Below are 15,278 nucleotides of genomic sequence, written 5' to 3' on the forward strand. Positions count from 1 at the left end.
ACCAGGATGGTCTCGATCTCTTGACCTTGTGATCCACCCGCCTCAGCCTCCCAAAGTGCTGGGATTACAGGCGTGAGCCACCGCGCCCGGCCCCTTGCTTGATATTCTGATAGTGGCTGGGTGTTACAAAGCAGTGCTGAGCAGGGCAGATAAAACTCTTGCTCTCATGAAGTTCACCTCTATGTATTTGTTTAGTCTCTACTTGGAATGACTTTCTCTTTCTTCTGGAAGAGCTGGTCTCTCCAACTCTTCCTAAGAGGCCGCTCATTTCCTTTGTCATCCTTGCTCGTTTATTTATGCAGCCTTTAAATGTTGGCCTTCCTTAGGATTTGTTCCTAGATGCTCTTAACCAGTACTGCATCCCATAATATATTCCAGCTTCTTCCTTGAAATCCTCTTTCCTCTTCTCCACTGTCTAAATGGTATGTCAGATTCACCATATCTAAAACTGAGCTCATGACCAAAACACTGCCCCTCCTCACTTCCAAACATTGTCCTTCTCTGGTGGTCTGTGTGTCAGGGAGTTTTCCAGTATTCTATATGGTTGTTTAATCCAGAAACTCACGTCTTTCTCCATCCCTTCATCTCCCATACTTCACATATCTACTTATTCACCAGGTTCTGGTTGCATTTATGAAATCCTGTGTCTCCGTGTCTGCTCTCATTCCTATTCTTCAGGCAACTTTCATCATCCTGTGTGTACACCATCAGAAAAGCATTCTCTCTGTTACATATTTTTGTGCCTCAATTCATCCTCCATATTTCAGATAAAGTGATTTTTTAGATACATAAATATATTCACATGACTCCAAAATTTTAAAAGATGTCTCCTTCCCCTATGTTACTAGGTTACCTGTAGTCTTTAAAATGTCCTTCCAAGATATTATATGCATACATAAGGACATACTAACATGTAAGCTCTTTTAAACCTCATTTATTTATATGTATTTTGTTTATCATTTTTTATTTGTATAAATTTTAGGGTACAAGAGTAATTTTGGTACATGCATGGATTTCATGGTAGTGTGTAGTCCGAGCTTTTAGGGTATCCATCACCTGAGTAATGTACATTGCACCCATTAAGTAATTTCTCCTCACCTACCCCCTAACTCTTCGAAGTCTTCATTGTCTGTCAGTCCACACTCTATGCCCTTGTGTACATGTTATCTAGCTGCCACTTATAAGTGAGAATATGTGGTATTTGTCTTTCTGTGTCTGATTTCTTCCACTTTAATATAATGGCCTCTTGTTCCATCTGTGTTGCAGCAATGAATGTGATTTCATTTTTTTTATGGCCAATTAGTATTTCATTGTGTGTCTGTACCACATCATTCATTGATAGATACTTAGGTTGATTCCATATCTTTGCTATCATGAAAAATGCTTGATATACATAGGCGTGCAGGTGTCTTTGGTACAATGTTTTCTTTTCCTCTGGGTAGATACCTATTAGTGGGATTGCTGAATGGAATGGTAGTTCTATTTTTAGTTATTTGCGAAATTGCCATACTGTTTTCCTAATGTTATACTAATTTACATTCCCACTGTGTATAAGAGTTCTCTTTTCTCTATATCCTCACCAACATCTCTAATTTTTTGTCTTTTTAATAATAGCAATTATGACTGGTAAAAAATGATATGTCATTGTGGTTTTTGACTTGCATTTCTCTGATGGTTAGTGATATTGAGCATTTTTTCATTTGCCTATTGGCCATTTGTATGTCTTCTTTGAAAAATGTCTTGTGTCCTTTGCATACCTTTTTAATGAGATTATTGTGGGGTTTTTTTTGTTGAGTTGTTTGATTTCCTTGTAAATTCTGGATACTCATTTCCTGTCAGGTGAATAGTTTGCACATATTTTCTTCCATTCTGCAGGTTGTCTCTTTACTCTGTTATTTCTTTTTCTGTACAGAAGCTTTTTAGTTTAATTAAATCTCTTTTCTCTGCATTTGTTTTTGTGCACTTGAGGTCTTTGTCATAATTGTGTTGCCTAGACCAGTATCCAGGAGAATTTTCCCTAGGTTTTCTTCTAATATATTTATAGTTACAGGTCTTACATTTTATGATGAGACACAGGAATCCAGTTTTGGTCTTCTGCATGTACCTATACAATTTTTCCAGCACTGTTTATTGAAAAGGGTGTCCTTTCCCTAGTGTATATTTTTGTGTATTTTGTGGAAGGCTTGTAGTATAATTTGCAGCCAGGTAATACGCTTCCAGCTTTGTTCCTTTTATTTCTTTGTATTGCTTTGGCTCTTTGGGCTCTTTTTTTTGTTGTTGTTCCATATGAATTTTAGGATCGTTTGTTCTAATTCTGTGAAAAAAATGTCAATATTTACATAAGGATTGCTTTGAATCTGCAGATTGCTTTGGGCAATAGGATCATCTTAACCATATTAATTCTTCTGATCCATAAGTATTGGGTGTTTTTTCATTTTTTTTTTTTGTTATCTTTAATTTTATTCATCAATGTTTTATTTTTTTTGTAGAAATATTTTACCTCCTTGGTAAATATATTTTTAAGTATTTTATTTTTATTTTTTATTTTTTTGGTAGTTATTGTAAGTAGGATTGCTTTTTAATTTGGTTCTCAGGTAGATTGTTAATTGGTGTATAGAAACACTACTTTTGTATGTTGATTTTGTGTCTTGCAACTTTACTGAATTCATCTATCAAATTGAATGACTTTTTGGTGGAGTCTTCAGGTTTTTCTAGATGGAAGATTGTACCATCAGTGAACAGGGATAATTTGATTTCCTGCTTTCCCATATGGATGTCTTTTTTTAAATTTTTCTTGACTGATTGCTCTGAATAGGACTTCCAGCATTATGTTGAATACGAGTGGTGAAAATGGGCATTCTTGTCTTGTTCCAGTTCTTAGAATGTGGGTATGTCATATATGGCCTTTATTATTTTGAGGTATTTTTTTATGCCTCATTTGCTGAGGGTTTTTATTATGAACAGAAGCTGAATTTTATCAAATGCTTTTTCTGTGTCTATTGAGACAATCGTGTGGTTTTTGTCCTTTATTCTGTCGATGTGATTTATCACATTTCTTGATTTGCATGTTGAACAATCCTTGCATCCCTGGTGTAACCATTTGATCATGGTGTACTATCTTTCTGACATGCTGTTCAATTGGGTTTGCTAGTATTTTTTAAAGAGTTTTATATCTAAGGCCGGGCGCGGTGGCTCAAGCCTGTAATCCCAGCACTTTGGGAGGCCGAGGCGGGTGGATCACGAGGTCAAGAGATCGAGACCATCCTGGTCAACATGGTGAAACCCCCTCTCTACTAAAGCTACAAAAAAAAATTAGCTGGGCATGGTGGTGCGTGCCTGTAATCCAGCTACTCAGGAGGCTGAGGCAGGAGAATTGCCTGAACCCAGGAGGCGGAGGTTGNAGATCGCGCCATTGCACTCCAGCCTGGGTAACAAGAGCGAAACTATGTCTCAAAAAAAAAAAAAGAGTTTTATATCTGTGTTCATTAGGGATATTGGTCTCTAGTTTTCTTTTTGTATTGTGTCTTTGTCTAGTTTTGGTACCATACTGACATTGGCCTTGCATAATGAGTTCAGGAGGATTCTGTGCTCTGATTTTTTGGAACAGTTTCAGTATAATTGACATTAGTTCTTCTTACGTTTGGTAGAATTAGGCTGTAAATCCATCTGATCCTGGAGTTTTCTTTGCTGGGAGATTTTTTATTACTGATTCAATCTTGCTACTCGTTACTGATCTGCTCAGGCTTTTCTGTTTTTTCCTAGTTCAGTCTTAGGAGGTACATTTCTACGAATTTATTCATTTCTTGTAGACTTTTTAGTTTGGGGGCATATAATTGTTCATAATAGGACTTTGATCATCTTCTGTATTTCTGTGATATCAATTGTATTGTCTTCTTTTTCATTTCTGATTTTATTTATTTGGATCTTCTCTCTCCTTTTCTTGGTTAGTCTATCTAGTATAAAACATCATTAATTGCTTGAAAAGTGGTATACTGTGTATACTTTTATTCTTTTTTTTTTAACTGTTATTCTTCTTGATTGTTTTTCAATCAACAGAATGTCCTGGATATCTTTCCATTGTAATGCATAGAGAATCTCCACATTCATTTTTATGGCTGTATAATATTTCATTGTAGGAATGTTGAAATTGATGCATTTCAGGACAAAACATCTTTTATTATTTAGAGTATTTCTTCCACTTTGAGTAATTTGTCATGAATTCCCATTCATTACCCTCAGAGAAAAAAACTAAGCTTTTCACCAGCCAAGTCACTCACTCTGACCCCGTTTCTTTTCTCCAGGATTATCCTGTATTATTCTTCCTCTCATCCTGTATTCTTGAGTGGCATAGGCTGTCTTTTATTTCTTCCATGCACCATGTTTTTTCCTGCCTAATGCCTATGCTCAAGTTCTTCTCACATGCAGACCCTTCCCTCCTTTTCTGACCTTTAGTTCGTTTTTAATTAGCTTTTAATCTACTTAAGGCAGATCTCAGCTCAATGCCATTTCAGCAAGGTATGCTTGCTCTAACAATTCAAGACTCAGTTAGAACTCTCTGATGATAGAGTCTTCTATCACCCTGTCCTCTTCCTCTGAGCAGTTATTACCATTTATTATACATTTGTCTATATCATAACTAGATTGATATTTATTTCAAATACTTAGAAGAGTGTTTTTCTGATAGTGGGCGGCCACCCATTATAGGTTATAAAATCGATTTTAAAAATTGTGACAAGCCCTCTTTAAAAAATGAAATATGAGTAGAAAATGTTGAGCCTCTGCTTACAGTAAGGACACTTTTATCAAATTTTTGCAGACTAATTATATAAACACACAGACACATCAGCATATTAGGCATGATGTAAAATATATTTCTTATTGTGGGTCTTGTTCAATGAAATTTGAAAGCCGCTAAACTCGGTTGTAGATTCAGTGAAGACAGGAATTCTGTCTATTTTGTACATTATTCTATCCCCAAGTCTAATAGAGAAGCTGGCACTGAGTCAGGCATTCAGTAAATATGCTGACTGGATGAATGAATGAGTAAACATGTACTTTTTCAGGCAGGTTGAGGGACCCACTGCCTTCCTGCACTAGGGACTAGTAGACCCTGGTTCTAAGCAGATGTTTGTTAGTGATTATTTCTTTGGCTAATTTAGTCTGCTTTAGATCATTAGAAGACAAGAAAAGTAATACAAAACCACACCTACAAATGTTTTTTTTTTTAAGGATTGATAAGAAGATGAAACACTAGGGATGAATGGGTTTTAGATCTAAGTGTTTTTGTATTACTTATGAATTTTAGAGCTTAAAATACCATTTTCTTTTATTGGTAAATAATGAAACAATCTTTACCTGCCTAAATATCTGGGTAGTTTTTTAATTTCTAAGGTAGTCTACACTCACAGGGCTTATTACATACCTGTAACCTTTGGGTGTACTTCAGCAATAAAATATTTATGCAGTTTGGCAAGGTGATACTACAACCTGGTTTAATACAACAGTTTATATAATTAGTCTGCACTGCCTGTTCCCATGTGGCTTGATTTCCCTTTTTAATCTTCAGTTTTCTGCAACTAAAGACTTATGTCAGCATGTATTTTATTCAACAGCAGATAATGGTGAAAACTTACTGAATTAGCATAGTAAAGAGAGAAATACTCTGCTAAGTTTACTTGTTTCATATTTTTCTAAAGTCTTCGAAAAACATTTTCCCAGCATGGCTTACTAGAGCTTTATAAATATCACATATTTACAGTGAAACATTTTTGTGAGTTTAATTTTTTTAGAGAACCTATAAACTCATTTCTAAAAATATAGTCTCTGAACCTGAAAAAAAGAAATATCTCAATTCTAAACTAATCTGCATTTGGCTTAGCCCAAATCAGGAAGTCCTGGAAATAAGAGTGATTCTTGTATTTACTTTGTCATAAATTTATATGTATAATTGAAATTGAGATTGAATTAAAAAGTAGGCAAAAAGAGTCTTAATTATTTTCAAGTTTATTTCAGAATCCTTTTAGCACAGAGTTTTTATCTAGCCTGTGTGTTATTTTTTTTCTTTCTATTTCTAGGTGCTCCCGATCCAACAGCAGGTGCTAGTATAGATGATGAAAACTGCTGGCACTTAGATGAAGAGCAGGTTCAAGAACAGGTTAAACTATTCCTTTCCCAGGGCGGGTACCACGGATCAGGGAAGCAACTTAATTTGCTCTTTGCAAAGGTATGATTGTCTATTTCTAAAGAAATATTCTAAATATATACATATATAGGGACTATCTAAATATGATCATGTCTACAATAGGATAAAGCCTCTTTTAAAAATTAAAGAACAGGGTCTAAGTAAATTGACCAACAGAAACTTTTTATATTGTAGTGCAAGTTTTTTTTTTTTCCTTGGGTGTTCTTAGACAAGATTTGGGACATTTTTGTCTCTCTCAGTTAATCAAATGGTGATAATTTATATAATTTTGAAAAACCTATTACAGTAATAAAAGCAAAATAACAATGTTATTCAGAATTCCATTTTTCAAGCTTATCCCTTTCTAGTCAATTTTTCCCAGAGAACATAGCTTTATAATCCCTAAAATGTGCTTTAATTATTTAGTCTAATGATGTCAGTATCTGAAAGTTAATTTCAAAAGCTTGGGTTTTAGAGTCATATGGATCTCAGTTTAAATCCAAGTTCTAGATCTTTCTAAGTGTATGAACCTTGGCAAATTATTTGTTAATTTTATCATCTAGAAAGTTAGTTAATAATAACATAATCTCTTAAAGTTGTGATAATAGCATTAAATGATGCCGTCTACCGTTCATCTTCATCATTAAAAATTGATGGCTCAAGAATTTAAGTTATCTTGGTCAGAAGTTCCTTGTGAGTGGAAGCTGTGTGTTTTGCTTTATACAGAAGTTTTAGTACCATACACATATTTCTAAATACTGGATAAAATGCTTTTTTAATAATATTAAATCAGTATATTTTCATTGGGGTATAGCCATCATTATGGTTAATGTATTTAAGCTGGTTTTAAGGGAACAGATAACTGTTCATTAATGCTTTTTTTGAATATCTTCTCTAATACTTGTTATAATTAAAAGATTTTTTTTTTTTTTTTTTTTTAGTTCAAAAGAATTAGAGTAAACCTTGTTATTGGGTAAGGCCAGGAATAGTGTATTCTGCTTAATCAATACCACGCTCGTAAAGATTTGTCTTGTATACCATATGTAGATTGCCAGTTCCCCAGAATTAGATTACAGTAAAATACATTTAACTCTAATACTACTTTACACTTGATTTAATAATTTTTTGGTGATTCACAGGCACTTCATACTCATGTCATGCCTCCCTGTCAACACTCTGAAAATTAATTGCCAGTAGGTTATAGATGTACATGAGTGCTGGTTAAATAGAGTTCTGTTTTATATACTTGAGTAAAGCAATTATTTTCATGGCTGTTGCTGCGTAACAGGTTAGAAATCTACCAGAAAAAATAAACATTAAATCAAATCCACACTACTAGTAATGTAAAAGGTTTATTATATTTAGACACACAGGAAGTATTTCACATATTCTTATGTTAGAAACAGTTTGAAATTGGACTGGTCTTCAATAGTTCTTTTTTTCCCTATATGTTATATACACATTATGTATGCCATATGAAGTAATAGCAACCTCTAATTTTGGAATTAGCATAACTCAAAGTTAAGGCAGTTATGGCTTCTGATCCAAGCTATTCCCCTTGTCCATTGGGCAAGTTACTTTACTTCTCTGAGGCTTGGTTTTGTAATTTGTAAAATGGGGATTATAATCTGGCTATTTTACATGGTTGTTTTGAAAATTAAATAGTAAGTATAAATGTAAAACTCTTTAACATCATATCCAATAAATGGCAACTCCTTTTCTTCCTCTGTCTTCACCTGTTAATGAGTTTTTAGTACTTTGATATTGGGAATAAACTCATTTATGGGAATACCAAAGTAACCCTGCTGGAAACGCAACCTTTGTGATTCAGGGTAGAAGAACTTTTGAGTTCTTTATAAAGCTCAAATTCTAAAGCAAGTGAGGAATTACCATTGCTTGAAGGTGCAGACCTCAGGCAGGATCTATTGTACTAGATTTGGGCTGCTTTATTGAAGATCTGTATTCTCCTTTCCTTGCCTTTCTCCCTTCTTTGTGAAAAGCAAGGAAAAGAGAAGGACTCTATTTCAACCACTCCACCTTTTCTTACAGGGAAATTACAGCTGAGATTCTTACTTATTGAATACATAGCAGTATACATTTTTGGAGTGGATGGATTCATTTAGGGCTTCCTGCAGCGACGCTTACCCTTGTGTTTCTTTTTTCTTTTATTTGGGAAATACAGCACAAGAGTAGTGGATAGAGCTTAAAAGTTCCAACTTGAGAGGTAAAGTTAACTTACTAGGTCTGTAGTTATTATTCTGCTTCATGGATCACCCATATAGAGCAAGAGAGTTCTTGAACTTAACAGCTCTGTCCATTTTCTTTTGCCATTGCAAAAACTACCCTGTGAGTGAATAGAAGTATCCTGCTGCTCTTTATATATTAAAAAAACCTGAGTGAGAACCTTGATGCAATTACTAATTTGTCTCAGAAATTGAAGGACTTGCACAGCTGTGAATATGCTAAAAACCATTGAATTGTACAGTTTAAATTGGTGAATTGTGTATGGTATGTGAATTATGTCTCAACAAATCTGTTCCTAAAAAAACTGAAGGTCAAGTGTTATTATTATGTACATTATCAGATCTGCTTAGAAGATTTCTTGAGTTCTCAATGGACTCTGCATTAGGCTCTGCTTCTCTGGTGTAAGTACAATCAGTTGGAGAGTCAGGAAGGTGCCAAACTATTTGTCATGTTTGTTTTGATATTTCTTTAGGCTAGCAAAGTTATGGCTTCTTATAAAAAGTATGGCATCTCATTTTATGCAAGGAAGCACCAGCACCTTGCTTAAACCTGTTTTGGTAAACTAGGTAGGTTCAGATACTTGTTCCCAGTGCCAGATTTTACTTTTGTGGTTTGTCAAAGTATGAATACCTACTTTGTTGGAGTGTAATCTTGAATCACAAAGTGTACTTGGTTTAGGTAAGAGAGAGACTTTGAAGGAGAACTGGAAAAAAAAGTTTCTACTGGACATATGAAACACAATTTACTCACTTACCTTAATCAGTGTGTGTAAGCCACAACCAGAACATTTTTGGAATTGAGAATATTTTTCTTCATATGGATTCTAAAACATAGTTCAAAATAATTAATGTGATTTCTTTGATTAAATTGCTATTTAGGGTAGGGAATGGTTTTAAATTATACATTTTGTTTGCTTAAGAGGGCCGGTGTGAAGGCTTGACACCTCCCCGCCTATCCCCCTTCCCAAGTGGTGGTTTGTCCCTTGTGTTGCTATGGGGTTTTCTTGTATTTTTGTTTTGAACAATTTTTTGAAGGTCTGTTTTTCCCTACTAGGTGCGGGAGATGTTAAAGATGAGGGACTCCAATGGGGCCCGCATGTTGACCTTGATAACAGAGCAATTCATGGCTGACCCTCGCCTGTCACTTTGGCGACAACAGGGCACTGCGATGACTGACAAATACAGGCAGCTCTGGGATGAGCTGGGTAAGTATTTCCTGACAGATTACCATTGATTTGTATATTGATAAATACCATAGTCAGATGTTTCAAGAACATGACCGTAATATTGCTGAAGAGAGAGCTGCTACTGCATGGAACTTCTTTCCAATATATAGGTTAGAAGCATAGGAGGAATTAGGACTTGGGCTGGCATTTACATAAAACAGCCTTGGCAGGGTTTTGGGGGAATTGCCTGATCTTGAGGAAAGTTAAATGCAGGAATCTGCCTTTAGTATTTGAAAAATGAAAAAATAAAGCTGTATTATTTTAAAATAGTTTTTTATTATAGAGCTGGTTACTTATTTCTAGATTAATATTGTAATTGATTCAGCTGAAATTTGGAGTCTTTCTTCCCCCTTCTCCCCACACTGGAATTATTAAAAGTAGTTTGGGTATTCATTTTATTTTTGGCTGGTATAGATTTAAATGAATTGTTGATCCTCAGAATGGAAGAATACAGCAAATTCTAATATTTATTGCTTCCCAAATTCCTGGTGGCTAAAGATACAAATACAGCAAACGTTGAAAAAAAAATGAGAAATCCACTAGTCATGTTCATTAAAAGAATACTGGGAATTTTGTTGGGATGAGTCTTGGTACCCAGTGTTCATTGCTAGGGAAATAATGAATGGTGTGTTTATTATCTTGTCTTTTTTTAAGAAATCTATAAGTGACACCTGAAATTTTGACAAATATATCAAATTTTTAAATACATGTTTATGAGAAGATCCTAGTCTCAGTGAAATTTTTCTTGTCTAATGAGGGACCACATCATGCTGATTGATCCCAAGTCTAGTCTAAACCAAAAGATGCTGTTGTCCATGAGGATGCCAAATGAATATAATTGGAAGGGTCATTTGAGATTGGCTGTTTTACAGATAAGGAAACAAGTCCAGAGAGGTTAGGAGACTTCCACAAGATGACATTGTGTCATCTAGGGTTATGCAGCAAGTTGGTAAAGAATTTGACATCAGTATTTCCTTTTTCCTATTAATAGGATATCAGTTCAGAACTTGGCGGTGGACAGGTTTGCTACTTGTGAACTGTTGGATATTTCTTGACTTTTTCCCTGGCTATTTTCTTAAGTATCTTGTAATAACTTAATCTTGGTGCTTTCTTTGAGTCTCCTGAAATAATGGTAGTGGCCTTTCCCCCAGTCAAAATGTAAAACAATCTGTAACTACAATAGATAGTTTCAATGTATTAGAATGATGTTTGGGGGCACCCTGTGGTGGTTGGAGAACACAAGTATAGTGCATGGTTTAAATAAATATTTTCATAGAATGCTGAATGTTTTACTTTTCAAGTAAACCTTTTTCAATTTTGAAACTCTATAGTACAGACTAGATTGGTTAGATGGTTTCTAAAGTAAAAAGGATTAGGTTTAAGAAAACTATAATGAAGGGATCATTTAAGAAAAATTATTGAATTCATATTAAATAAATACAATTTAAAGAGCTTTGATACTTAGAGAAACTTCAATTACAAATTACTGGTTAGGAAGAAAATAGTCAACTAAATGTTTTGGTTACCAAAAAAGGTACAGGTGGTACAATCAAATAAAATTTGCAGTGTTCACATTTAATTCATGATCAAATTTCACTTTTCCATGTGGATTTTGAAAATTACCTATCTTAACCCTCAATCAGAAGTATAAATTTTTATTAGGTGGAAGTTTCTACCAACCAATTCTAATTATGCCCTCTTATAGACTACTTTCTAATTAATGACCAGGCTTTATACAAGTTCTTTGATTTCAGTTCAGTATAAAGAGCACAACTTCTTGCCCTGTGTGCCCTCACCCGCCACCCAACTATTACTAGACTTCTAGAAATTCTCCTGTGTACTCTGATGGCAAGCAGAGGTCACTTGCTATTTTAATGGGGTCTAAGTTCTGTGAAGAATCTCACGTAGAAGTAAGTATCACATCTTAATATTCATTCACCAAAAAATTAACTGAAAGTTACTTCTGGACTACAAAAGGAAAGGCTTTTCCTTCTTAATAAAATGGGGGAATTTGACTTTGTGCCCCTACACAGGGCTCACATTGCTTCAAGGCTCTGCTTTGGAATTAAATGCTGAGCACTGCCAGATGCCAGACATTGAGAAGAGGCTGAGTTTTGTCGGCAAATGGGATCTGCAAGTTAATTGGTGTTTTCTGCAGACTTCTGGCTGTGAAATGAAATTGGAAGCCCTTTAGCCACATGGATAATACAGGACCTGAATACAAATGTCACATGTCACCATCAGAACCCACTGAGAGACAATAGTGTTCCCACTCCGACACTGCGCCATTACAGATCATTTAAATATGGGGATTACATTTAAACTAAAAGCCCCATTTGCCTTTTACTGCAATTTAAATGTCCTCTTAGCAAAAGCTAAGTGACAAATTAAATGAAAAAAATGCCCACATTTTTAAAGCTGTAATGCAAAACAACCTTTTATTGCTTCTCATGTGCCACGAATGAATCATTATACTTGTCAACCCTAAACCAAGCCATAATTGGAGCAGCTACTGTTATCAAAGTGGGGCCGCTCTGTGACAGCTTAATAAAGCTGAAACTGTTAAATTAAATCTCAGATGCTTAACTCCTTAGCACTGGTGGATTCATTGGGTCCATTTCTGGCAGTGGCCAGTACACCAGGAAAAAAAAAAAAAAAGATTCCTGGCATGAAAGCCTTAAATAATGAAAGTGTACAAGTGAGAGTATGCTAGCCAAGTAACTCTGCTTCTTGGCAGATGGATTTGGAGCCATCAGATTGTCAATCAGAAGATTATAAGATCTTTTTCATGTGGCCCAATGTCCCCCTCCCCAAGATTTATAATTTCCTGCTTACACATGATTTATGAAAGTTTGAGTGTTGATGTTGCAAAATTAATTGTAAAAGTAACATTTATTTTAACTTTTTCTTTCTTTCAAGTGAATATATGAAAACTTATTTGTGGTAGCAGCATGCCCAATTTCTCCTCTTCTCCCCTTCCCCCCCCCCACCCCCAACCCCACGCCATGCTCCAGGTAACAAAGGGACTGATTATTCTGTTTTTCTTTTCTAATATAAGTGCCTATGATTCTCATTTGGTATGAGTTAACTTTTGTGATTTACTTCCTGGTTTTCATAATGTAATATGAAATAGGTACAGATGCATACTCTTAAGATTCTGTTTATTGCATCTCATTTGCAGATACATTTATCTTGTACATGAGTCAGTTTTTCAAATATTAATTTTACTTTCTCTGCATGATGTTCATTTTCCCAAACATACGCCCAGTGTTCTCAAGATGAGTAATGTATCATAATCAACTGTAAGAAAAGGTATATATTAAAATGTTAAAACAGAAATCCCCATTGCAGTGGTAGAGATTGTATGTTTGATAGAGGCTACATATTTAGTAGAATCTATAGAACACACACCTCTTTAATTACATTCTTTATTCTGTGATATGCAAATTTTCTGGAAAGCAGATCACAGAAATAACCTTTGGATTTCAAAGAACAACCCAGTGCTGATTGGGGGTGAGCACTCCTACTGTTAACTCTAATGGCTGTCTGCTCAGCACACTTAATTACTGTGGGGGTCTAGGGATGAGGGAATATACTGTAACCTCTCATCTGTGTTGATGGGTCTCTTTTCTTAAATGTATTCCTAGACTGCAATTTTACTTTGCTTCATAAAACTATAGGTTGTGGCTGCCAGTCTATTAAAACCTAATTAAAATGGATGTCATTAGAGGAAACAGTTAAATAACACTTAATTACAGTTTTATCACAGGGAAAAATTCTTAAATTTTTATTTTCAAGTGTTACGTAATGTGGTTTTCCCCAAGTTTTAAACACTTAACTTTCTCTCGGAGCTGAGTCATGGCTTTGCTTTCTAGCATATGAATCCTGTTTCTTGGGGAGAGGATGGGCTGCCATTGCAAGAGCCTTGCTGTGCTGAGCTTTGCTCATTTCAGTTCACAAGAACAAGGTGGTATCTTTCAGAGTTCTTTTCACGGCTTCTCATATAATGACCTAATTCTGTGTAAGCAGAAATAGCCATAGTTAGATTTTTTTTCTAGTTTGAAATTCATTGTATGGTTAGCTTGACCACTTGTTATTAAGCAGCAGCTCTAATGTTCCTTGGCAGGGTGCTAGCTTGAGTGATGTGCAGACTCAGCACACTTGGAATTAGGTAAATCTAACCATGTTCAGCAATAGAGAACACATCCTACCCTTTGAGACTGTATTTTTTGCAAAATACTAAAAATTAACCTGCTTCATGGACCCAAATGATATTCTATCTTCCATCCCAGACTCAAGTAGTGATTTTTCTGTAACCACCTACATTCTTGAATAAGGAGAAAAACATATGCGTAAGTCACACGTTCAAAATAATACTCTTAAGTAATTTAGGACAGTCGCTGTGTACCAGAAATAAGATTCTAAAGGCTCTGCTTTATAGGTAGTTGTGGAGAAATTTCTGGGGAATGCTATCTTACATTTTTTTAAGCAGTAGGCTTAATAACTGCTCCCCCAACCCCCTATCCCTGTTTTGAGCTTCTTTGCTGAATTATTAAAACTAACTCAATCTTGCCACATTTTAAAGTTGATGGTGGTTAATGAATGGCTAAGGAGCAGCTGCTTCTTTTTGAGAACTAGAAAGTTTACCAAAGTGGTTCGACATATAAGTAGTTACCTCTTTGCTAGTACTATGACAAAAACAGCAATTCCCAGCGCTCTCTTGCAGCAAAGAGATGTCAGTACACACTTGGAAACTTCCAGATAGCTAGAAGTGTAGAATGTAATTCTAATGAACCGCATATCAGGGATTGCTTGTGGTCTACCTGTTTGTCTTCCCTGGACATAAGGAGAGTATAGCTTTCCCATGACACGCCACTGTCAGTGCTATATTGTTAACCTTCTTTCCAGAAGTCTAATTGTAGTCTATCAGTATGTATGAAGCACTTGCTGTGTCTAGAGGAATGGATACATTAGATCTTTGGTTTGGGGATAGGTGATAGTACTGGTAGAGAGAGGTAAACATTAGGAGATATGATAAATAATAGTCATGAATGGATGAAGGAGAACTTTGATAGAGTAATTTCATTACAAATTAGTTCAGAGATTTGTAGAAACAAAATTTAATGTGGTTTTATAAGGTGTTTATGGAGTTGTGTTTCAGGGAATAAGTAGTATGAATACTCCAGGAAAAAAAAATAACATGAACGAAGACGCAGTGGAGGAGAGTAGAGAGCCTTCAGATTCATTATCAAAAATGTTAACATTTTCAGTCCAACCTTGCTGTTCTTTATTGTTACTTAAAAGAGGAGAAAAGCGAGATGGTAGATAGGTATCATAAAACCTAGAAATTTGCTTTGTTTTATTTCCCATTTTGGTCTAGCTGCTAATGATAACATAGTTAACAACACTTATTTGTTAGGAACTATGCTAAGCACTTAATGCATGCATTGTTTTATTTAATCCCTGAAACAATCCTGTGAAATAGGTACAATTATTTGCCCTAATTTTATAGCCAAGAATACTGAGCCTTAAGGAGGCTTGATAACTTGCCCCAGGTCACAGTAGCAAAGCAGGAATTTAATCCCAGGTGACAGTGACTTCAAAAACATAACCACCAGACTAGACAAT

The 15,278-nt window shown here is 35.2% G+C and overlaps 1 protein-coding gene across 1 annotated transcript in view; it reads left to right on the forward strand.

Annotated features, from left to right (window-relative positions):
* The window catches only part of ZSWIM6 (zinc finger SWIM-type containing 6), a 212,653-nt gene that overhangs the window by 152,132 nt on the left and 45,243 nt on the right, over positions 1 to 15,278 (forward strand). The window contains exons 3-4 of the mRNA XM_017499187.1: positions 6,075 to 6,223; positions 9,479 to 9,629. Of these exons, the coding sequence (XP_017354676.1) occupies positions 6,075 to 6,223; positions 9,479 to 9,629 (300 nt within the window). The remainder of the gene's footprint in view (positions 1 to 6,074; positions 6,224 to 9,478; positions 9,630 to 15,278) is intronic.

The sequence above is a fragment of the Cebus imitator genome, unplaced genomic scaffold, assembly GCF_001604975.1.
Source record: "Cebus imitator isolate Cc_AM_T3 unplaced genomic scaffold, Cebus_imitator-1.0 Scaffold255, whole genome shotgun sequence".
NCBI classification, from domain to species: Eukaryota; Metazoa; Chordata; class Mammalia; order Primates; family Cebidae; genus Cebus; species Cebus imitator.